The 24,560-nt window shown below is 43.7% G+C and overlaps 1 protein-coding gene across 2 annotated transcripts in view; it reads left to right on the forward strand.

Moving 5' to 3' along the window:
• LOC117225444 (protein apterous) overlaps window positions 1-24,560 on the forward strand; it is a 91,171-nt gene that overhangs the window by 11,405 nt on the left and 55,206 nt on the right. Inside the window, exons 2-3 of one of the 2 annotated variants that reach the window (XM_033479011.2) lie at window positions 15,308-15,599; window positions 17,887-18,286. In XM_033479011.2, coding sequence (XP_033334902.1) covers window positions 15,308-15,599; window positions 17,887-18,286 — 692 coding nt within the window. The remainder of the gene's footprint in view (window positions 1-15,307; window positions 15,600-17,886; window positions 18,287-24,560) is intronic. The other variant, XM_076519248.1, reaches the window with a different exon arrangement.

Genomic DNA, 24,560 nt, shown 5'->3' on the forward strand with positions numbered 1-24,560 from the left:
CCACGGTTTCATCGTAATATTCGATGAACCAGCCGAGGATAAAACTGAATGGGTGGTTTATGTAGAATGATTTTTCTGCGAGTCAGATTAACCAATCAATGGTTAATCTGTTTGGCAAAAAGATTTTCCATTTTTCCGATCACCGCGAGAGAGAGAGAGAGAGAGAGAGAGAGAGAGAGAGAGACAGAGAGAGAGAGAGTGAGAAAGAGAAAGAGAAAGAGAAAGAGACAGAGAGAGACACAGAGAGAGACAGAGACAGAGAGAGACACACAGAGAGAGACAGAGACAGAGAAAGAGAGAGAGAGAGACAGAGAAAGAGAAAGAGAGAGACAGAGAAAGAGAGAGACAGAGAAAGAGAGAGAGAGAGAGAGACAGAGAAAGAGAAAGAGAAAGAGACAGAGAGAGAGAGAGAGAGAGAGAGATACACACAGAGAGAGACAGAGATAGAGAAAGAGAGAGAGACAGAGAAAGAGAAAGAGAGAGAGAGAGAGACAGACAGAGAGAGAGAGAGAGACAGAGAGAGAGAGAGATAGAGAGAGACAGAGAAAGAGAAAGAGAGAGAGAGAGAAAGAAAGAGAGAGAGAGAGAGAGTCCATCTTGCATCGGCAGGGACGCCCGTTGAAAAAAGCAGGAATCGGTTTTATGTGTTCGCCAAAGAAATAAAATTTCTTTTTAGATCATAAACCCCGAAGTGTTCGCGGACGCTGCATGCATAATTAACCGAGAGGCCATCTTGAAACCAGCCTAGTGATATAGCGCGGTGTTTAGGCTGTCTTTTTATTGGCCATGGGAAGCTCATTGTTCCTCTGAAAGTTCAAGCATAGATGCGCCGATAGCGAACGCGTTAATCTGCTCGCTAGGCGATCGGTCGATCATAAATTCTCATTACACGCGGATAATAAGTGCGTCCTATGCTAATGAGAATCAAATTTTGCCCTGACTCATGCGCCGAACTCAACAATCTTCGATCGAAATGAATCATCGCGATTGTTCGCCGACTCCGTTGCATCTGCCTTCTTCGTTTCCGCGAAACGAAATAAGAACGACAAATCGGCGGGAATTGTTTGAAATTGAGTTTCCTGTCTTCGCGAATGCGTACAGTGGTCCAGACGTCGGTAATATTTGGCCAAAAGTCAAATTTTCGGCTTTGATGTTTCGAGATATTTGTTTTCTCTCTAAACTGACAACCCTTTGAAGCCTCGAAATCCAAAGTATTAAGTTCGTCAGACAACTATGTGACAAAATATAGCGTGGCGAGGACAAATTTAGTGAGTTGAGAGTAAAACTAATCAATTTAATTATTTGTTATTAAACAGAAAAATGCAAGTTTGGATTATATTTGTATGTATGCGGGAACTTTTGTATTTTAGTTGGTTCATTATGGTAGAAGGATCTTATGAGGCGCATATTAATGGTACAAGGTTTGCAAAGCTTAAAACTTTGACAAGGCTTGCACCAAAATGTTTGAAAATGATTGATTTCGGACTTATTTCCTATGACAGCTTACATAATCCTAAACAAGAATACGTAAATTTCAAGCGCGTCCATTTGCGACCTTCAATTCTACGTGAGCTTTCATGAGTAAGCGCCTGAGTCATTTTAGTGTTTCGCTTAAGTATTTAAGTTAGTATATCATTTAAACGAATCCCAGGTAATGATTTATTATTTCTAATTGCATTTTTTGCATTTTTTGCCTTAGTCACTGATATAAAAGTCACTGCGAATGTATTTAATTGAAACCAATCGTCGCAACTAAAGATCTCTGCTAATAAAAGTATATAAATCGTTTTTTAGGCTCCATTTTGAATTTCAAATTTTTTGGCATCAGATTCGTTACCGCTAGACTGTGAACTTCGTACATTTATGACAAAATTGAGTACATCAAATGGAAAATAGCAGAAACATTTATACAGTTTCAAAACATTATTGTATTACCGTTGACTAATTAGAATGATTAAGAAGAGAAATAAATGTCTATATAGTCTCTACATCTTGCAATAAATGAAGACAATTTTTATTTTCGAAATCCCGGAATTACAAGGTTGCAGAAAAATTCGACGAAATCGAGGACTTTCGGCCAAAAATTACCGATCCCCGGACCGCCGTGAAATGAAAAGAAGCTCGAGATTTCGGTTACGATCACACAGAATAATTCCGCGTAATTTTCTAGAAGCCGTCGACGTCGTTCCGGGAAACATGGCGGACCGACGATGACTCCGAGCGGTATCGCCGCGAAAAAAAAAGAAAAATATGAATAATTACGGCGGAGTGAAAGGTATCGATTCGATTGGCGTTTCTCTTTCCAAAGCGTCGTGCTCAAAACGATTTCAATTATCGAGCCACCTCCGCTCATAAAATTTCGACGAGTTTATCGGACGGCTTTCCACCGCGCGGAACGCTTCGACTAGCATGAATATTAATTCGCATATAAGACTCTCGTGGGTCTGCCCCGGCGGCGTGCAGATCTTTTTTCTCGTTTTTTGCACGGCCGGTTGCAAAACCGCGGCGTTTTGCAAGTTCGATGAGTCATCGGGGTCCCGGAGCAAAGTCGCGTTTCCGCTTCGAATCAGCGCCGATAAATTTTGCATTTCTTTTTTTTCGATTTTCGCGTGCCTCGCTCGTGATCGCGAGCGAGTTTTTTGCGCGACGAAGACGGAGCCGCGAGCACAGGCAGCCGGCGCACATGCTAGTCGCAGAAGACGAATCGAGTTTCGGAGAAGAAGGGACGCGTTCCGTGGAAATATTAAATTGAACCGACTGTCCTTGCCTCGCATCCGGTGCACCGTTGCACCGTCGTTGCGCCGTTGCACAACCGAGTACGAGATGCGACGAAGGGAAACGTCGCAATTTGATCGATTTGGAACGAGCCATACGTAACGCCAATTTCAGAACTGCCGGTCTTTACGGGCTCCGCCGTGATTTTCTCAAAATTGCCCGCCACGTGAGTCTCGTTTCCAGACGAGCGTTTATTCCTGTTCTTCGCCGATCCTTCGAACAGGATTAACCCTTTGCACTCGATGCCATTTTAACACGTCATTTAACGGAAGCCTGTGAAGAATTCGATCGAAATGCTAGTAAAGAATGAGAATTATCGAATAATTCTCTATTTGTATAATTCTTTATTCGAATAATTCGAAAAATTCTTTATTCGAATAATTCGAAAAAGTAATATAGAATAAATAGATCGACAAACTATGAAAAAAAACACTCACTGCATATTCCATCATTTTTATTCAAATCAATTATTTCCCGTACGAATTTCTCTATGAATCAATTCTTATTCGAATAAAATTATATACGGATACATTTTTCTCTAGAACAATATTTACTCGACAGTGTAAAATAAAATTATATTCGAATAAATTTGTATCTGGATACATTTTTATTCGATTGAATATTAATTCGTTGCAATATTTATTCGATTGAATATTAATTCGTTGCAATATTTATTCGATTTGAATATTTATTCGAATGAACATTCATTCGTTAGAATATTTTTTCGTTGCAATATTTATTCGATTTGAATATTTATTCGATTGAACATTCATTCGTTAGAATATTAATTCGTTGCAATATTTATTCGATTTGAATATTTATTCGATTGAACATTCATTTGTTAGAATATTAATTCGTTGCAATATTTATTCGATTGAACATTCATTCGTTAGAATATTAATTCGTTTGAATATCTATCCGATCGAATATTTCTGTCGAATAAAATTTGATTCGCCAGTCTTCATCTCTTATCCGTCATCCGGATCCCAAAGTAGCTCTCGTTAGTTCGGACAGCTTCGTTCGCTTCCACCGCAAAGAATTCGCCCGAAAAGCCTCGACTTTACGAACCGCGCGGCGCGCACAGCTTCCAGAGCAAGGAGATTCGGCTGGTTTTTCGAAGTTGAGCGTGTCTTTTTCCGCGCGACCGGTGTCGAACCTCGCCGAAGCAACGTGGCGGCACAGTAGCACGAGAACAGAGCCTCGGAACCAATATTTTCGTCCGCGAGAGTGGCTGGTAGCCGGTCGCCGCGGAGAAGTGCAGATAGCGGAGCAGTTTATCGGTTCTCGGCGGTGTTAACCGTCGCCCACGCGTTTTAAGAGAGAAACTACGGCGTCCACGGCCGCGCGGCGAGTAGACGACGAGGCTGTTTATTGTTATCACTATCGCGGACCGGCCAAGGGAAGCTGATACGCCGCGCCGCCGGGCAACACGGTGGACGCGCGTGCTTATAAAACCGTGAAAATGCGCCGCTTCGGACCGCCTGCCGTTTCTGCCGGTTTCTGCTGTCCCGGCCGGCCATACTGGATCGGTTTCCTGCTCCGTGTGTTGCGCGAACTTCGATTTTTCCACCGTCCGGTCCCTCCTCGTTTCGTCGGTTTATTGACCGGGGACGATCGTGTTAGAGAATCCGATCAATGTTGCTGGAAATTTCACGCTTTGATAAGCGGACGCTGCTCCGCCGTGCCTGCACGAACCTATAATTTTCTGTATTTGGGCTGCCTCGGACATTCTGGCCGGCGATCGCAGGCATCAAGGTTTCAAATGGATCTATTTTATTGGTTATTACCGCAAACATTTTCTGGCATTTTACAATGCACGCGGACGATGGCGCATAAACGTTCGCAGATGAAACGAGACCACTTCCTGGTCGGGTCACGCGAATACTCGCGTGGAATGTAATTTTTATGGACCGCGTGCTCGAAAACCGACAGCCGTCGGAGGATAAGAACAGAAACCGAGGGAACGACATAAGCAAATAAATAAATACGTAAATAAATGAATAAACTTCTCTGAGCACGCTCCGGGCGGAACCGATTTTCCATCCGCGCTCGCGAAATCGTCGCCGGTGCGGAAAGGACGCGATTCCGCTGAATGTCTCCGAAACCGTATCTAATGAAATTTATTTCGCGGTGTCTTGCGGCCCGAAGGAAACGCCACGTAACAAAGTTTAGCGGCTGGCTACCCGGCTGCTTTCTTGCCGCGGTTTTTGTTGCGATCGGATCTCGAGGTAATTGGAGCGCGATCCTTTTTGTCGCGTGCCGCGATCTATTGTCCGACGAATAAGTTTTCCGACGAAGGAAAAATTTCTAAAATATTTTTTAGCCACGCTTGTTGACGAGAGCGACGGTTTTCTTTTACGAGGACTTCACTCGGCGCCGTCGAAATCGGTTTTTTATATATCTCTTCGCGATGGAAACCTGCCGCGATGATTAAAATTTAACCTTCCTTGTTAAAAATCTTGTTCCATTTCTCGAACGAGCCGCGTATAGAGTCACTGATCATGTTGTCGGCTTATGCGTTTCTTCCAGCAATTCGCTGAGAACTGACACGTAAACGTTTCCACGGATTTGGTCGCGTGCCGATCTATCATCAACACCGCGGACATTGTATGCATTCGTGACAAGGGTATGGAAAACGTGAAGCGGTAAAATCGTCGGAAGAGTTCAGAGATGTCCTCGCGTAACATGTGGACTGCGGATTTTATGCATTTATGGGAAAAATGGGCGTGCGAAATACAAAACGGTGAAGCCAATCGAGGAATCTTAAGATCTTGTCACCTATTTTCAATGTGTTGGAAACATTGAAAAGAGGAATACATCTCTGTTTAACTCAGTTGATGCAGGCATTTTTTATTTTGCACGAAGATCCACGGTCTAGTAATATAAATATACTGCGGATGTTTATGCGAAATGAAAATGATCGAAGTCGAGTGTGAGAAACAGAAATTTAAAAAATACGAATAGCTTCTTTTAATAATTTTAGTAAGTCGATTATAGTGCAACAACGTTATTCAATTCTTCCAATATCGTCGCTATTTTGTATTTTATCTTCTCGTTTTTATTATACATGCATAAAATCTAAATTGTAATATTCTCATTTGAAATTGATAGAAGCTCTGTTCGAAAGAAGAGATTCGTTTTTATGTAATTCCGGCAGTCGATGCAGATAATGTTCGCTCCGCATCAAGATCGGCTGTCTAGGCATGATTTACGGGAACCCATTAGGTCACCAGCGACGGAGAATTTTTCCGCGAATGTTCGCCGTGCCTGGAAAACGCTGGCGAGCCTTTTATCGACGCGCAGCTCCGCTCGTGCTTTAACCATGGGAAAATCGAATCGATTCGGCTTCACCCTGAGAAGTTTCCACGCGCTGCTCCAAGGAAAAGTTTCAAGGACGACGCGACGCCGGGCTCTCGACTAACCAGGTAAAAATGTGGCCGACGATTTTGGAGCCGATAACGGGCTTTCGGAGGCTTGACCGTTGATTATAGGAACAAAGAAAGTCATCGTGTTCGGGCGACGAAACATCGAGCCAAAAGCCACCTTTCCATTCGAAATTTCACTCTCGAAATGTTTTTAAAATGTCGGCGCATGTTGCGGATGGAGAAGACTCTTTGGGAATTGTGTTTTCGTGACTGGTTCTATCGCTGGTTTCGATGAAAAATGTCTCACAACTACAATACCGCGGATTTGATGCACTTGTAACAAAAGTGAATAAGCGAGATTTCAGACAATCGAAATATTGGGAGAATGTAAGGACTTCTATGTATTATTTTTAATTCATTGAAATTATTGAGGAGAGAAAGAAATTTTGATTTGACTCGTCTTTGTTGCAACTGACGAAGATAAGTTGCATTTTGCATAAAGATTCGCGGTTTAATCGTGACGTTAGAAGTTATTCGAAGTACAGTGGCCCACGAAAGTGTTCCTACACTTTTTGAAACGCAGTTACTTTCTTTTTTAAACTGGACTAAACGACTTCGATCGACCTCGATCAAATTTTCTGCATGCATATAAGTCAACAAGATCTATAAAAGGTATTTTAAAAATCGTTTTAATGGGCTCAGATAAAAAAATTAAAAAACGAGAGATTTTTATATTTCTATTTATCATTCCAAGTGATAGCGAAATTAAAAAGAAGCATTTTGGTCATTGTCTAGTAGACCAGTTCCTCTATTGTTTAAAAAAAATTCAGGCGTCTAGTTCGATTTAGTCTAGTTCGAAAAAAGTTATTGCTTTTTGAAAGATGTACGAATACTTTTGTGGGCGACTGTATACGTATACGTAGACATGCGCGATTGACTTTGAACAATCAAATGAGTAAATTGCATTTCAACAATTCCCACTCGAATTGTTTAAAACAAAATATCTTTTATATTACCGGAGTGGTAAATCATGAATTACGAAAAAAATGGCAACAGCAGAATTAATAACTAATTATAATTAATAACTCTTTACTCCGTAAAAACGGGTAGCCCACAGAAGGGAAATGAAACCTGCTGTTTCGAACGATCGCATGGCCAAAATTTCGCTGAATAAAAGGGTGGCGTGCCTTGTCGCGGTTACATTTAATTGAAAATTGTTCCCGCAAGTCAGAGGCCCGCTATCGCCGGCCAAGGAACCCGTGTTACACACTGATCCGCCGATGGAAAAAATCTCGCCGTCTCGGAACAATTTCCTTTTCCCCGTGAAAAAAATCCGGTATCTCGAATTAGCAATTCCGCGCGAGCTCCGTGGCCCGAGATGGCAAAAATGGATCCCGGATCCGTTATCAATCGCGAAGTCAGCCCGGGGAGTCGCTAAATCATACTGTTATCGGGCCCGGCAGTCAGTCAACGTGTCCGCGTCGCAAAGGGAAAAACAGGAGGAAAGAAAAGTCGTGGCAGGTACGAGCGAGAAAGAGAGAAAGAGAGAAAAAGAGAGAGAGAACGAGAGAGAGAGACCGGCGAGGTTGCAATTGGTGGTCGATATCTCGAAACGGTTGGACCAGTGACGGCGCACAATCGACTGCCGGGGCGACATTTCTGCCAGCATTCTACGGCTTTTCGTGCCGGCATCCCGCGAGGCGGATTCCGCGCTCGTTATTTACTTCACGTTTCGCGAAAATGAAAAAGGCGGGGTCTCTTGTGCAAGTTCGACGCCGCGAGGTGAAAGTCTGGCTCGCTGCACGGTTCGGCCCCGTGCCGGCCCGGGTCCACTCTCGAGATGGATAAGGATCTACGGAGGGAAGATCGATCGACCGGTCGCCGTTCTTTTCTGGGAAATTTATGGGATGCCCGGGTGCGGTGCCTGTTTGCGAAATCGCCGGGAAAATTCTGGAAATGGTCGATGCTGTTTCGATCGTGTTTCCCGTTTCGGGAGGTTTGCCACCGAAACACGCTGTCGCGTCGATCCCGGGCCGATCTCGGTCCGGTCAAGCCCTGTCGCATTTGCATTGCGGCACCGACATCGAGCCGTTCTCGCTCCGATTAATTATAGTATACAGTCGGTGTGCAAAGTATTTGTAAAGCTTCTAACACGGAATAATTTTTTTTATGATTAGGTCAAAATCTGAATTCTTTTAGGGATATTAGGGGGATGAGTTTACTAGAAAATGGATAAATAACGTTTTTAAATATTGCAATTGGTTAGCCTGGTGAAAGAAGAGTTAAGAAATGATGTATCTCAATCTTTTTATCTGAATCTTTAACGAAAATTTAAGAAATGCATTTTGTTGATGCCTGTAAATTGCACGCATGCTGACAATTTCATTGAAGTTGGTTGACGCGTAGACAAGATACAGTCACTAGAACATGCAAAAATTACCTCTTTTTAAAGTATCTATTAAATTATTATACTGTGTTATATATTATATATAAAAAACTAATAAATTTTAATGTTAACAGCTCATAACAGCGTTCCCAATTTCAATGAAATTTTCAGCTTGTATGCGAGTTACAGAGATCTACAAAGTGCATATTAAAAATTTTCGTGATATATTTTAATTATTTTACCGTGCCGACTAACTGAAATTTTTGAAAACAATTTTAGTACAATAGTACAGCACAATAGTAATATTCAGTTTTAGAACAATAGTAATATGTCGGAGTACGCGATTTTTATAAACTTTACACCTACATTTCTCATAAACAGGGTGTCCCAAAAATGTCTCGCAATCCGTAAATGGCGGGTTCCTCGGATCATTTGAAGCAGCTTCTTCCTTTACAAAAATTTTCTCCGAGGCACCGTTAACGAGTTATTAACGAAAAACAGTGTCCAATAAGAATCGAGTACGGCTGACGCGAGGCGGCCCAGCCAATCAGCGCACGAAGCCCAGTTCCGCTCATTGACTCGGTCGCCTCGCGCCAGCCGAGCTCGCCTCTCATTGGTCACTGTTTATCGATAATAACTCGTTAACGGTGCATCGGAGAAAATTTTTGTAAAGGAAAAAGTTGCTTCAAACGACCTGAGGAACCCGCCACTTTCGGATTGCGAGACATTTTTTGGACATCCTGTATATATCTGGATATCTACAGCTAAAATGTTATATACGTATGTCCAACATACAGACGTATCGCTCTGCGAAATTTCGTTGAAATCGGTACTATCCGTGTCCGATGCTTCCCTCGCGAGACGGTCGCGCGGACCGTTTTCTTGCGTCAGCTTTTCGGGTCCTCTTCCGGGTCCGCGATCCCGAGATGCGAACAGATATCTGGGTCGCAGACCGCGGACACTTGATCCGCGGAAGGAAGGCTCTCCCCGTTCGTGAAATTCTCTCGCATGGCATGGCGTGTCGTTGTTGCGGTCCGCGCCGCTCCGAAATGGAGTACACGGATAAAAAGCGAGTCCCGCTGGTGAGAAAACCGGGCTGTAAATGGAAAAACCGAGGCACAATTTCCAACGGCGGGAAGTATGTATTCTGCATTTTACGTTCGTTGTCGGCGCTTCTTTCGGACGCTCGATACACCGGCGGGGAAGGTTGGGAAATCTCATTGAGACACGTCGAAAGAAAACCAGCCGACCGCTCGCCGCCGCGTTCGTCCGGGAACCTCTTCGGTGCCTGTACAAGTGCAACTTAACACAATAGAGTGTTAAGAAACGCGCCCGACTGCTGGAAAAAGCGGGCATTGTTCGGACGATTCGCTCGAGGTTAATGATGACATTAAGCCCGCAAGAGCAAATGGAAACCATTGTCCGTTCCCTTTAGCTTCGCTCGACGCGGATCTCCACCGAATCGAGACCGACGATTTTCGAGACGAAGGTCGAGCATCCAGTTCTCTCATAGTCTAACCGCGCTCCGTTGTTTCCAGAAATTGATCCGGATGTACGATTCTGCTTGTTCCGTTTCGAATTGTATTTGTCTGTCTGTAGAACGAATTTTAGCGTTACGAATTATTGCAAATTGCATACTCGTCGTGACGAAATGCCAAGATTTTGGGCTACGACGAGTATACTCGTCATTCGTAAAAATGTGCTGTTTAAAATGCGATTTTAGTGAAAACCAGAATACATGAAATAGTATAAAAAATAATATATATTGGGTGTCCCAGGTTTTAATGTTCAAACTTTGTTAGTGTATTCTATGGCACAAAGTAAGAAAAAAATGTTATGTAAACATAGATCATATAGAGCTTTATTAAGAAGTTATAACAAAAATTCAGAATAGGAATAGTAATTGCATTAGAATAGTGAAGCATTGGCTTGAATAGATCAGCACATGCCGTGTGTTTATGTAAGCTGTGTTTATTAATACATTTCGAAATGTATTAATAACCGTTGTTGACAATACATGATTGATATCGATCGAAGATTTTTTTTATTTTTTATTTTTTTCTTTAGTTGATTACTATTCCTATTCTGAATTTTTGTTATAACTTCTTAATAAAGCTCTATATGACCTATGTTTACATAACATTTTTTTCTTATTTTGTGCCATAGAATATACTGACAAAGTTTGAACATTAAAACCTGGGACACCCTGTATAAAATCATCGAATAAATTGTACGATATTTCGAATATTTCGACGGAATGAAGCGAACGAAGAAAAAAAGGGCACAAGAAACTATATATAGTGCCTGGTTTGCGCCTCGTTTTTACAATTGTTGACAATCGGCAACCATAGAAATGAGCCGCGGAGCTCGAATAATCGCACCTCCTTTTCCTAAGTAGTCCATTTTTGTTAACAAGCTGAAGGAAAATTAGGGAGAATTTACCGTATTCTCGTCGTCGCTTGCATTTAACCGCTGGGAGACGCGATGTTGCACTAGGGGAAAGAAATTTTCGAAACTTTCGCTGTCGTCCGAAGAAGGAACTGCGGATGTAGGCGACGATCATGATCGTCCTCGGCGGATCGACAGAACTGGTTGAAAAATGACATATTCGTCCGTGGAATCGGGTCCGGCTCGGCGGGGTGTCCCGGATCGTGTCGCGCCGCAAGAAAGTCGCGGCAATCAAAGTTCCAATCGGTGGTTAATCAGCGATCCCCGAAGGAAACGAGCATAGTTCCCGATCGGTCGCGCGCCAGAAGCGTAGCCGGGACACATGGAAACGCGCGTTCCTGGGATTCCTTCCGCGGCCCGGTTTATTACATAAGAATCGCGCGCACAACGCTCGTAACCGTTACGTCGCGCAGTGAAAATCCTCCGCGATGTCGCGCAAACAAAGTCCCGGCAATTTCTATTAGTTTCCCCGTTGCGCGTAACACCCGGGCCCCCGGCCGATCAACACGATCGATCCGCACGATCGATCTCGATCCCGCGTCCTTCTGCCAAACCGTTATTTCCCCGATGCGGATCGAAGTCGATAGGCGAAATAAAATACACCGTGGCTATTAGAACGCGAATATCGCGTGCTGATCATCTGCGCGATTACTTTGTTCTTTATTTAATGGCCGGCATGCGTGCCTTTTCTTTTTTTCATTACGTTCGATCGACGATCGATCGAGTGTTAACCCTTAGCACTCGGAAGATTTTTTTTTTTTATATAAGCACCTACCAGAGCAAGTCGGAGCAAATTTTGCCAAAATTTCGCTTCTGCTGTACGAAGTCGAATTGAAAGAGAAATCATTGCAGTGCTGTGAACATTTTATAGGGATTAACGAGTGAAAGATTTTCTGATGATTATCTCGAAAAATTTATCAATAGATTTAGGATTTGAATGGCAGACTGATATGTCGCTTTGTGTAACACAATCGAATCGTTCCTCTAGAGACTGTTAAAAATAATAAATGTTAAATAATCTTGTTAAATAATGTTAATACAGGTTGTATAATTTTTTTAAAGATTTTTCTTGAGGTATGACGAGATTAAAGTAGAATTTTATAGGACATTGTTTCAGTTTTATTTTACAAAATATCCATTGTCTTCTTTTATGCTGAAAGAGACGTGTTTCTTCTAATTGAACAGACGATTAAATATTGCATGTCTGCTTAGGGAAGCTTCATGAAAAATTAATGTAGGAAACATGAAATAATAGTTTCCTGCATTTCTGATAACGCTCTTTAGCTTGAGAGTGATTCAATTTCGTGAAGGAACGTTTTGCTGCGGAACGCGAAGGGTTAACCGCGATTTGACTAAATTGTCTGATCGTGGTTGTCCGTATCTACTTACCGCAAGCGGGCGCCACGCTTTTAGCTCGATATATTCGCCTTTCTGTGGTTGTAGTAGTAGCTTCAAAGCACCCCGCCTTTCCAAGGATCGAAACTCCAAAGTCAAGTTATCATTTACTCGCATTAATCGGTCCGAGCATCGTACTATCCTGCTCAAAAATGATTATTATGAAACAAATTCATGTACTTACGAATGCTGGAAATTCTCATCTCCAGTCCCTTCGGTTCTCTCTCCGTTATCCCTTTGCAATCAAAATCATTCCTAATCAATTTAATTTAACTCAATTTAATTTAATTTAATTTATATACCTATATACTCATTTTTTACAAAAACAAATTACATTTAAAGTGACAGGGAATCAGCAGATTGGGCAAAAGTACAAAAATATCCTCGGTAAAGAAAACAAAAATAATTACAGCCACCGATTATTAACAACTGCGATCGTATCTCCTCTTCCCAAGTAGTCGATTTCTGTTTCGAACCTGCGAAATAATTTGGGAGAATTTAGTGTACAACCGAATTCCGGCAGGATCGCCGGCATTCCCAGGCGCAAATCAGCCTTCTAATTGGATCAGCGTCGTCGATTCCCGGAGTCGGCATCGGAGGCGCGACTAGAGTCTATCGGCGGTCATGCAATGAATTCAGCGTAACCGGGGGAATCCGCGTTTAAATTCGTCAGGGCCTGCGGGGATCTTTACGACGTCGGACGTCGCAAGAGTTTACCGCCCTTGGTTCTATCGCAAACGCGCCGCAGCACCGCGGCGCAGTAAATACCGGTATCTGGTGTCGTAAAGTTCAGCATCGGTTTTCCTCTGGCAGGGAGGAAGCCGGTGGGGGGGGGGGGAGAGGGGCCCGCGAAAGGAAATGCGGGGGAAAGGGTCGTAGGGAAAGAAGGAGAGGTTGTCGGAGGGTTAGAGGTACCTAGGCGCTCAGGGAAACGAGGAAAGGAGGAGGTCGAGGACGTGGACGAGGAGAACGGCGCGCGGGGAGGAGGCTGAAGAAGCGGAGGACGGCGAGAGAGGGCGAGAGAGGGCAGGAGAGGGCAGAGAAGGAGAGGACCAGGGCAGCCGCCTAGCCTTGTAATTTATGTCCCGAGCTTGCCGCGGCCGCGTTGACAGTTGAAACACGGCGGCTCCTCGGATTGGTCGGCATCGGGCGCCTTATAGGGTCGCGCGCATGCGCGATACACCGACTTGCGACATCCATCAGAGGCGACCGGCTACTGCCGTCACCGTGGCCACCGACTCTTTATCTTTCTCCTTTTCCCTAGCCCCCGTCGCGTCGTAGCTGCCCTTTGCCGATGTCAACCGAGCCGTAATCCGCTGTCACTTCGGCTACCGTGCTCTCCGCCGCGGCGAGTCGAGTCGAGCCGTCTCTTCCAGGTTGTTGTCCTATTTCGCCTATTCCGCGCGCTCGGAATAGCCACCGCGAAGCTGTCCCCGCGACCATGTCCTTTCAGGCTTCTCCGCCTCCGTGGAAAGTGTCTTCGCCATGCTCGGGCCCCGTTCCTCGGACTTTTGCCTCCGCCGCGCACTTTTGCCGCGAACCCTTCCTACTCCTTCTCCTCCTCCTCCTCCTCGCTGGAACCTCCTGCTGCCGGTTTTTTGGCGTCGCGGCAGCGTCTTCGCCTAGCCTTTGTTCCCCCCCGCGCTCCTCCGAACCTCCTTTAATTGCATCCTCCTCGATCACTTTCACCGCGAGTTTCTCTTTGAACAACGATTCCGCGCCGGCGACTTTTTCCGCGGATCGACACCGTTCCCGGACTTCTTCCAGGCACCGCCTATCGGCGCTCGTTTCGCGTTTAAGGACAGGCTTCGATCCGATCGATCGATCCTCTTCTTCTTAGCGCTCGCGACTTTAGGCTGTGGTTGTTCGCTGCGGACGTTTTACGGCTGTGGATGAAAATGTAGATCCTGTTAGCGTACTGGTATTAAAGCTCGCAGGGCGGTGGCTAGGTCAATCTTGACCCGGAGCACTTAAATCGTTTACTTCACAGTACGCCGACGAAGTTGGGTTTGTTTTCATCCGAACTGTTTACTCGGAGCCTTGTCAATGGCCGAGTCTGCAATCAAATGTTTAGTAAAATTAGCGTACTCGTTGCTTCTTTTTTATCCATTCACCATGATATAGCATCGTTTTTTAGAGAGAGAGAGGGAGAGAGAGAAAAGTCACTGAAAACATGCAAAACATACCTAATAAATTTAGATATAAATCTGGCGAGAAATGGCGTTTTTGGCGTTTTTATGCGTAAATAAAGAAATCTTGTTTTGAGCGGTTTGGGTGCTCGGATTGCGGCTACCGGATTATCTTAGCCTAGCCTATTCAAATCGCCACCTAATTAGGTGCACGAGGTGCGTACCTTCAAAAATATATTACCCAATTTTCGGCGATTGAGTGTAATAAAATTTGCTGTCGAATTAGAAACAACGGGAATACTAATAGGCGTGCAAGAAATATCTCGAAAAATATACGTTCCGAAAAATTGCTGAACAAAAGCTCGGAATTGTTACGAACATCCTTAATAGTACAGTCGCGAAAATGGTCCGCGCCGTTCGAGGGTTAACGCGTCCAGAGACGAGATTATTAGGGATGAGTCTCGGATTCGTCCTGTCATCTCGGCGGGTTCGACAGGTCCGAAAGGCGGAGGGCGACTTTGAAGCGGGCCCATTGGAAGATCATCCGAGCAGGTCACAAAACATGTAGTTAGACGCACTCGAGCCGATCGGCGGCGATTACTCAGCGATTCGAACGGAGCCCTGCCTTCGGCTCTCGCAACGAGCGCTCCGTTTTCGTCGGCTTCGGGTCAGCCTACGGGGTTATGCAACAATTGTTCCGAACGGTAGAGGGAGGACGATCGGGTCGGTTGGGCAGCGACGCGACGCGTCCATCGAAAACCAACTGGAAAAGGAGTTTCTAAAGTCCTCGGACTCGGTGTTTGTTCCAGCAGCCGGCCAGCTCGCAGGAGCGTGGCAGCGGCTTGGCTGTGGGGCGTCAAGGGGGGCCCGGCAGCGCGGGGGGGCCCGGAGCAGTGGACCAGGCGAGGGACCTAAGTCCCTGCCTCCCCGCGTCCATGGGCGACGCTGCACGACCCACCACCTTACCGTGCAGTCCTCCTGCCGCCCACCATCACGGGCCCCATCATACACCCCTGCATCAGACCCACTGTGGCACGAACAACAACTGCTACGACGGACCCACCACCCCCTACGACTCCAGGGACTACGACTCTCCTGGAGGTTAGAAACGTTTCAACTAACTTCTGATTTTATAACGCCGGTTTGGATCGCGTCGGATAGTCGTCTCCGTGAAACATTGGCATCGCCAGACCGTTCGTGCGGTTTTCGACGATTCTTAAACGCGTTCCGGGCCGGACCGATTTTTGGTTACTTTAGCGAGTACGTCACACGCTATTAGGATTTTCGAAAAAGATGTGTATTATTTAAAATGAAGGGGAGACCAGGGCAAAGTAAGTCCCGTAAAGTTCGGAGAAGGAGATCAAATGTTTTCTTTGATAAAAGAATACTGAAACAAAGTTAATTTATAGTTGAATATCTTCTCTATACAGGATGTCCCAAAATTATGGTACTTCTGGGAAATAAAGGATTCCAGTGGTTATTTGAAGTAACTTTTTTCTTAACGCAATTGCAATCCGCGGCTTTGTTTACGAGTTATCAAGGAAAAACACTGACCAATAAGAGATGAGCTCGACTGTCTCGTGTCGGCTGATCTCGCCTCTCATTGGTCAATGCTTGTCCTTAATAACTTGTAAACAAAGCTGCAGATTGCATTTTCGCATGAGGAAAAATTTACTTCAAATGACGTCAGGAATCTCTCATTTCCCGGAGGTACCATAATTTTGGGACCCTCTGTGTAATTCCAAAGCAACACATTTGAAAATAACCTGAAAGTAGTTTCAAAACTGCATACACAGAAACGAAGTAATTAGCTCTGTTTGCCTCGTACATGCGTCCATGGGGTAAAAAGATTATATTGCCATATATGAAGTCTCGCTATGGGGCAATAACAATCTGGAACGAAAACAGAATATAAAATTAGAAATTAAACAAATCAATTAATTATATAGAATTGTTAAACACGCGTTCATCAGTAAACAAGAATACCACTTTGAAACGTAGTTACGTTTAATTATATTTTTCGAGGTTGACGAACCTTTGGTTAAAAAATGTCCAACTTTTAGGTTAGTTTTAGGTCAAGTCGCCGCGCTCTACGTTCGCGCATTTTTCGTTTGCTCTCCAACGCGGCTCAGTTCGCCCCGAATAACATGTTTATCGTTAATCGAAACAAGTAAAATTGCTTTTGCTTGTTAAAAACCGCACGAACTTCCTGGCCGACGAAATAAACCCAAAAGTTGTTTAAGAGAAAATTGATTCACGGAAGTGCATCGAGTCCCACGGAATTAATTCTACGTGCCGTGGAATTAGAACGTTGCCTTTGCTACCTTCACCAGTTAGTATCCGATCGAACGAATCATAATTACCGATGTATTCGACGTTTAAAACGGTCCATTAACCGACTTCGCAAATAGAGATCTGCAGACTATCAAGATTTCCGACGAACTCGACTTCACGATCAGAATAATTCCAATGTGGTGAAATCGGGGCTGGATAAAAATCGATTTTTAAAATAGTAACTAGAGTATAAATGTTTTGATCATCTCATGCAATAGAAGATTTGGCAAATAAACTTTTCTTGATATAATATTTACATATGGAAAAATATCTCTGCAAATATATTTAATTACGTAATATCCACATGTGACTAATGTTACAAAAAAAAGCTTTATTTGCCAAATTCTGTATTACATGAGAAGATCGAAATATATATAGTATATATATTACAATAGAGCCTCCATTAAACGAACTGGATTTTCCTATCTTCTATTCTATAGATTTTATTTTATATTTTCCTATCTTTATCATATAGATTTTTGATTATTCCAAGTACAGTAAATTCTCCCTCATTGACGCACAGATTGAACAAAAGAAAATGGACAATTTAAGAAGAGAAGATATGATTATACGAGCCTTGCGACTCGTTTTTATAGTTACCGATTATCAATAAATAGTCAATTCCCGGTTGTCAAAATTGCACAAAAACGAGCCACAAGACTCTTCCCAAATGGTTCATTTTTGTGCGCAATCTGAGCGTCAATTAGGTAGAATTTACTATAATAACAGCGAAACCATAAAAGGACCACAATTACACCTCGGCCAATCATCTCATCCTGTTGCATCGATAATTAATCGGAAACAAAAATAATTTGACCATCAACTTCGAATTCGCATAATCTCGGTCCTACTGTACTTAAAAAATCGATTTCGCCCCAGCCCCCGGGCGAAATTCGTGGGACGCTAGAGGCACGTCGAACCGGTCGAAATGGAATTGTATTAAGCAAGGCGGCTATCTAGAGCGTGTTAACATCGTTGGCCCGATATAAATTGCGTCCGAGGCGGACGGTAGGACGTCGAGGTGAATGCAATTGATCGTTTGTGTGCCGAGCAGGTGGACAGGAGTACAGGAACAACAACAGCAGCTTCGAGAACCCCAGCGACCTGAGCATGCCGCCCCAAACCGCCCACCACCACCACCATCACCACCACCACCACCACCACTCCCATCTGCACCCGCAGACTCACTCGCAAGAACAGCAGACCTCGGAGCATTTGCACGCTATCCCGAAGCTGGAGCCACCACCCACCCCGCCGGCGCAGTCCGAGGACGTTCCGGGGGTGGTTTGCGCCGGATGCGGCCTCCGGATATCCGACAGGTTCTACCTGCAGGCGGTTGACAGGAGGTGGCACGCCGCCTGTCTCCAGTGCTCGCACTGCCGTCAGGGCCTGGACGGCGAGGTTACCTGTTTCAGCAGGGACGGAAACATTTACTGCAAGAAGGACTACTATCGGTGAGTCGGCGTCATGTTTGCTTGTTTGCTCGCTGGCACAGCGAGGCCTTGATTAATTGCGATCGTTGATCTGTGAACCGAAAACATTAGCACAATGCTGATCGGCGGACGCCGTTGCCACCGACAAGATTTATGCGTCCTGCGCGCTCGCGAGCCCCCCTTTTTACTCCTGTCCGGTTTGACGTTTAGTTAATCATCTTGACGGCCTACCTCTATCATCTAATGCCGGGGCCGACGGCGCCGTAGTATCAGTTTCTAAACGTTTCGTACGAATTCCGGTGAAATATCGTAGCCGCGTTCCCGGCGATTTTTCAGCCGGCCGGCTCGAGAATTTTAATGAATTTCGTTGCAGTTTCTACACGCTTCCAATTTGAACCGGTCCGACTTGTGACCGGAGATCTTCGCCGTGTGGAAACTCGAAATGTGCTGGCAACGATGCAACAACGTTGCCGGACTTTTATCCGTCGCGATATTTTTCACCCGGGGAAATTATTATTAATGCGATATTTAGGTTACAATGCGTTTCGTGACAAGCGGGACAGTTTATTTGTGAGTGATATTTTCATTAATCCAAACCGAAGTAGTTCAATTTTGCTGGATCACAAGATATTATTTATTAAGTCAGAATTCTGGAAGAGCATTTTCAAGCAATTTTCGAGTAATTTTTACGGAAAATATTGCAGTTTTGGCAGAGAATATACGACGGTAGTATAATTAATATAATATAACATTAATGATTTAGAAATAGCGATTTTAACACTAGATTTACGGAGTACAAAAAGAAGCTGTTTTATATTAGTTTATAAAAGTAATAATAGTTTTAAAGATACATTCATGAATAATTTATTCAATTTATACGTTACTTACGGCAATTGTTACAATAACACTTGTTAAAAATCAGAATAAATAGATACATTTATGTATCTTTACGATACGAATAATCTTAAATTAAAAAATTAGTGACCCGTCATCCTGACGAGTTCCGTAAATCTAGTGTTAAAGGCATGGGCAGACTCAAATCAGACATTTCTGATTTCTAAAGATTATATAAGAATCTACCTAAACGAATAATAATTTGTGCATTTCCTTTATATTTATAAACAGTGTCTCATAATTTTGTCGAAGTAAAATTGTACCACTTTTCGTTTAATTTAAACACGTTTCGTTGCGTTCTGCAAAATTGATGAAAATGTTACATATTAATACACAATACTTTGCTTTACACGAAATGCATTTTAATGCAAGCATTATATTAGGTCTACCGGAAAGTTCTGTCCGATAATGTCATTGCAAATTTCGATAGATATGCACATATTCATTTGAGACATATATTTTTGGCAAATGTTGCTCACAAATTGCCATCACGCCGTCATAAGTAACGACGGAAATTATATTGTACAATATAAATATTACCAAATTTATGAAAAATCTATTATTTCTGAAACGGACAGAACTTTCCGGCAGACCCAATACATTAGCTTTTTATACTAATAATATCTTAGACGTCCTTATAATTTTATCCGCCACTGTGGAATCAACGCGAACAGCATCGGATTGCGTTCCATCGGTCCAAAGCTGATGCAGCGACTTATCAATTCGCCTTGCTACCTATGAAGCCTCACGTGGTCGGTCGATAACGTTCCCCGGTACACCAATTAGACGAAACCGCAATGTAGTCTTTTTATCGGTTCCCGAGGAAGTTCGTAATAGTGCGGTCGGCCTGGTATCTTCACCTAAAATTATCTCAGTGTCGCGTTAAAAGACTTTGGCGGACCAGCAGACATCGTTATGCAATAGAAATGTGCTTCCTGCTCGGTGGAAAAAGTAGCGGGCATTCCTGCTGCGATCAATTCCGTAATCTGCGGATCAAGGACTGTCGGAGTTCGCCATATTTGTCGAGTGGAATTAGTAACTTCGTCACTTGCTATTTTTTCTAACACCTGCGGATTTCTTGCTTGCGCTTTTACCGAGGAAAATGTGCAACAGTCGAACGCGGTAAATTCTCGCTAATTTTTCTTCAGCTTGTAAACAAAAATGGACAATTTGGGAAAAGAAGACATTATTCGAGCCTCGCGGTTCATTTTTACAATTGTTCACAATCGGCAACTGTAAAAATGAGCCGCGAGGCTCGAATAATCGTATCTCCTCTTCCCAAACTGTCCACTTTTGTTTACAAGCTGAAGCAAAAATTGGGAGAATTTACTATAACCGGATCACCGAGTGCCGGATAATCGGTTGCCGGATATTCGGAACTCTGCCCTATATCGAACAAATAACTCACGAACGTGTCTTTACAACCTAAACGATCGTAAATTAAAAATCAGTGAAAAAACCGTTGTCTCGACGGGTTCCGTAAACCCTAGTATTAAATTCCTGCCATCGTAAATCGACGAAGTCTCTCGTCGGCAATGACAAGCTAAACAATGGAGACAAAGCCGTCCGGGTAGGGAAAAACGGCCCGAAATTCCCTTTTCCTTCCCTTTCCCTCCACGGGCGATTTTCGTTCGACGATCGCTGCGAACGACATAGTCGCCCAGCGCCTTACCTGCGGAATTCTGGTTAAGCCGGGGATTATCGTGCGAAGTCGGCGCGAGATATGGCTGAACAGGTGATTTCCGGGTATTCCCGGTTGCGCCGACGCGATTGTTTCTCGGAATGGAAATCGCCGGGACCCGCGAGCGACGTGAGAGAATTCTTGCTGCCGCCAAGTGCACAACCATGGGAATTTCGTCTGTTAAAGGAACCGCGGAATTTCAGCGACATTCCCGCGTTCGTCCCGCGCGGGGGGAAGGGGAGAAAAAACCGTCCGCGGTTTTTCTCCGGCCACCGGAAATCGACCGGGTTGCGCAACATCCTGCGAATTGTTTATCAGGCGATATCGCGCGCGCGCAGGGGAAAGTCGATTAATTCGCGAGCGTATCCCGCAGATGAGATCCGAGAGAAGCTCGAGAGACGATCGCTCTCGGCCGTACTTTCCTCGTAACTGGAACGTATTAGTTATACCGCTGGATACTCCGCGGACGATGTTTAATTAATGAGAACGCCGGGGCCGCTTCCACGGGAACGGAAAATCGCGATTCGAGGCTTCGAGTGCTTTCGATCGATCGGGTGCCGCGGAATTCTGACAGGATACCGCGTTTTTGTAGTTCGAGGAGTATCGTGGCTGGTTGCCGATCGTTTTGTTCGTGTTTTGTGTGTCACGCATTCACGCGTTCGTTACCGACGACACATAGGGTAGTAGCGCGGCCGGTTATTGTGTGGCGAACAATTGCTGCGCTCTTGGCTCGCGATTCGGGAATAATTAATTTCATGTTTATGGAATAAGATGTATCAGATATTTTTGCTCTTTTATTATCGTTCGTTTTTCGATGCAAAAGTTTAACCTACTTTATGCGATAACAATATTTTTACTGAAAAAAATAAACGAAATAGAAGAATACCAAACATTTAATACGTCTTATTCGATCAATATAAAATTAATTATCAGTAAAGTTATTAGTTAAAATTCATGGAAATTAATTCGTTCGAGTGATTGTCAATTTTATCGCGTTGATGCGAATGATTTATTACGTTGGTAAAGAATGATCGTAAGTATGTTTATGGAATAAGATATATTAGATATTTTTGCTCTTTTATTATCGTTCGTTTTTCGATGCAAAAGTTTAACCTACTTTATGCGATAACAATATTTTTACTGAAAAATAAACGAAATAGAAGAATACGAAACATTTAATACGTCTTATTCGATCAATATAAAATTAATTATCAGTAAAGTTATTAGTTAAAATTCATGGAAATTAATTCGTTCGAGCGATTGTCAATTTTATCGCGTTGGTGCGAATGAATTATTACGTTGGTAACGAATGATCGTAAGTATGTAAAAGTCACAGTACGTAGCTGAATAATCAGAGAGAAACCGTTGTTTAAATTCTTTTATGGACGGCTGGAAAGATTGAAGGTGTGGATATCGGAATGGATCAGGTAGTTCCGGAAAGGTATCCACCTGCTGGCGAGCACTAAAAGTAGCCGTTACACTTTTAACATTTCACAAGCAAGTTACGTTGCTTTCAATTTGATATTTCGACAATGAAGACAGGCAGCAACAAAGCGACGAAGTACCTAAAGTGTGCTAGTGAATATCACCTTGCATAAATTGAAAATAAATCTGGAATCATCAGGTTTCAACACGGACAACTTTGATCGCGAATAAACGTGTTCGGACTTCAAGAATCCTCTTCAGTAAAAAATAGCAACATAGAATCTTGCAATCTTTGTTCCCTGTAGTACTAAGAATCGAGCATTGGGCGAACGAAGATCGAAAAATTATGGGCATTTTGTGCGCCGAGGTCGCCGTTATTTTCGCCGGATTTTCGATCCCGCTCGGCTGCGTGCGAACCGCGTATCGCGTTGTTTGCCGAGCGGCAGGCCGTGCGACGATAATTTTTTGCTGTTCCACGATTGTTAGCGCATGATTCGCCTGCGCCGCCGGCAATTTATTGTCAATTGCGTGCACGTCGATAAAACGGGGCCCTTATCGTGACGAGCCGCGTCGTGTCGCGCCGGCTCGAGCGATTCTAGGCCTCTCCGGTCGTCGCGTTGCGCAAACGCCGGTTCCCGCGTCCGCTTGGAAACTCCGCTCGGCCACGCTCGGCACCGCTCAACTCCGCTTGCCACGAACCGAGCGGTTCCCAAGCGCCGTCTTCGAATGGCCACTGGAATTACAGAAATTGCTTCCTTGCTTGACTTGCTGGCGTGACGACCGTGGACCGACTATTCTTGCGACCCTAACAAGCTGACCCCGTTCCGAGGATTGTCAGCGATTGAAAATTGTTAGACGCGCTGCGAAAACACGATACACTATTCTACGGAATCGTAATCGCGTCGATGGGAAGGGAAACGGGTGCAGATGTCTCGGATCACTTATTTTTTATGGAGTATACACGATATAGACAATGTATCCATTCCAGAGTACACCTGTTCCTCGATTTACGCGAATGAAAGGCACAAGCTCAACTTCGTCGCCTGAAATATTTGGAACTTTGATCGTATTTTTATTGTTAATGTCAATTTTTCGGAGGATTTCTTTTCAATAGTTTGTTGACATTCGCTGCAACATTAAATTTTGGGGAAGTTTGAAAGCTCGTTTAATGCTTGAATCAATATCTACGATGTCTACAATGTTTACAGTGTCTACAATGTTTACAATATCTACAATGTCTATAATATACAGGGTTCCCCGGAAAGAATCATCCGATTTCAAAGATTTATATTTTAAAAAATTACACACAGAAAATTATAATTCAAACACGAATATAACGGGAAAATGTGCGAGTTTTACTTTTTATTATTTTGTTCTCAATAGGTGGCACTAGTGTGTAAATGAACTGAAAAAACGCATTTGTGATGCTGTACAAACAATTACCAGAGATACATTACACGAAAGGAAGTCATATTGAACACTTGTAAACAAAAACTCACACATTTTCTCGTTATATTCGTGTTTGAATTATAATTTTCTGTGTGTAATTTTTTAAAATATAAATTTTTGAAATCGGATGATTCTGTCCGGGGAACCCTGTACATCTATAATATTTACAATAATGTCTATAATGTCTTTAAAATTCTTCGGCCAATTCAAAATCTTCAACAAGATTCGCTGGCAGCGTAAATTCAGCTCGCGTGAATTGCCAAACAGTGCTGTAGCTGACCGCGTAAAAAAGGTGCCGCCGTAAATTGTAGGACGAAGTTAGTCTCGAGCCGAATCGAGGAATGATCGACAGACTTTTTGTAACGATCGAGCAATGAATTACCCGCGGGATAGGTGTTGCGCTATTATCGTCCAACGCAACACTTACGTACAATGCAACTGTTAATTGGGCGCGCCAAACATTTCCTTTCGCATCGATCCTCGACAATTAGAATCGGCGGACTCCATAAATCTCTCGATCGCAACAGTCGATATCAATTAATTCGCACACCGGAGCTTTTCCACCGTTCTATTTGCATTCGTATTTGCACGCCGGACAATTCGTCGGCTTATGAAATCATTTGCACTTACTATTCGCATGATCTCCCACCTGCCTCGGCAGTCTTTCGTTCGGATGCGGCGTACGCCGTTTGCACATGGAACCCTTACTTTCCCCTTCGATCGTTCCCGATGCGTTTCTTCGCAATGTATTTCATCGCAGCTCAATCGAGCAATTAGAAAATCGATGAGCAGAACGTTGAGAAACTGCGAAGTTAGCGAGGAAGCGCCAACGGTTGCGCAAGCTTT

Source organism: Megalopta genalis, chromosome 2 (assembly GCF_051020955.1).
Source record: "Megalopta genalis isolate 19385.01 chromosome 2, iyMegGena1_principal, whole genome shotgun sequence".
Taxonomy (NCBI): Eukaryota; Metazoa; Arthropoda; class Insecta; order Hymenoptera; family Halictidae; genus Megalopta; species Megalopta genalis.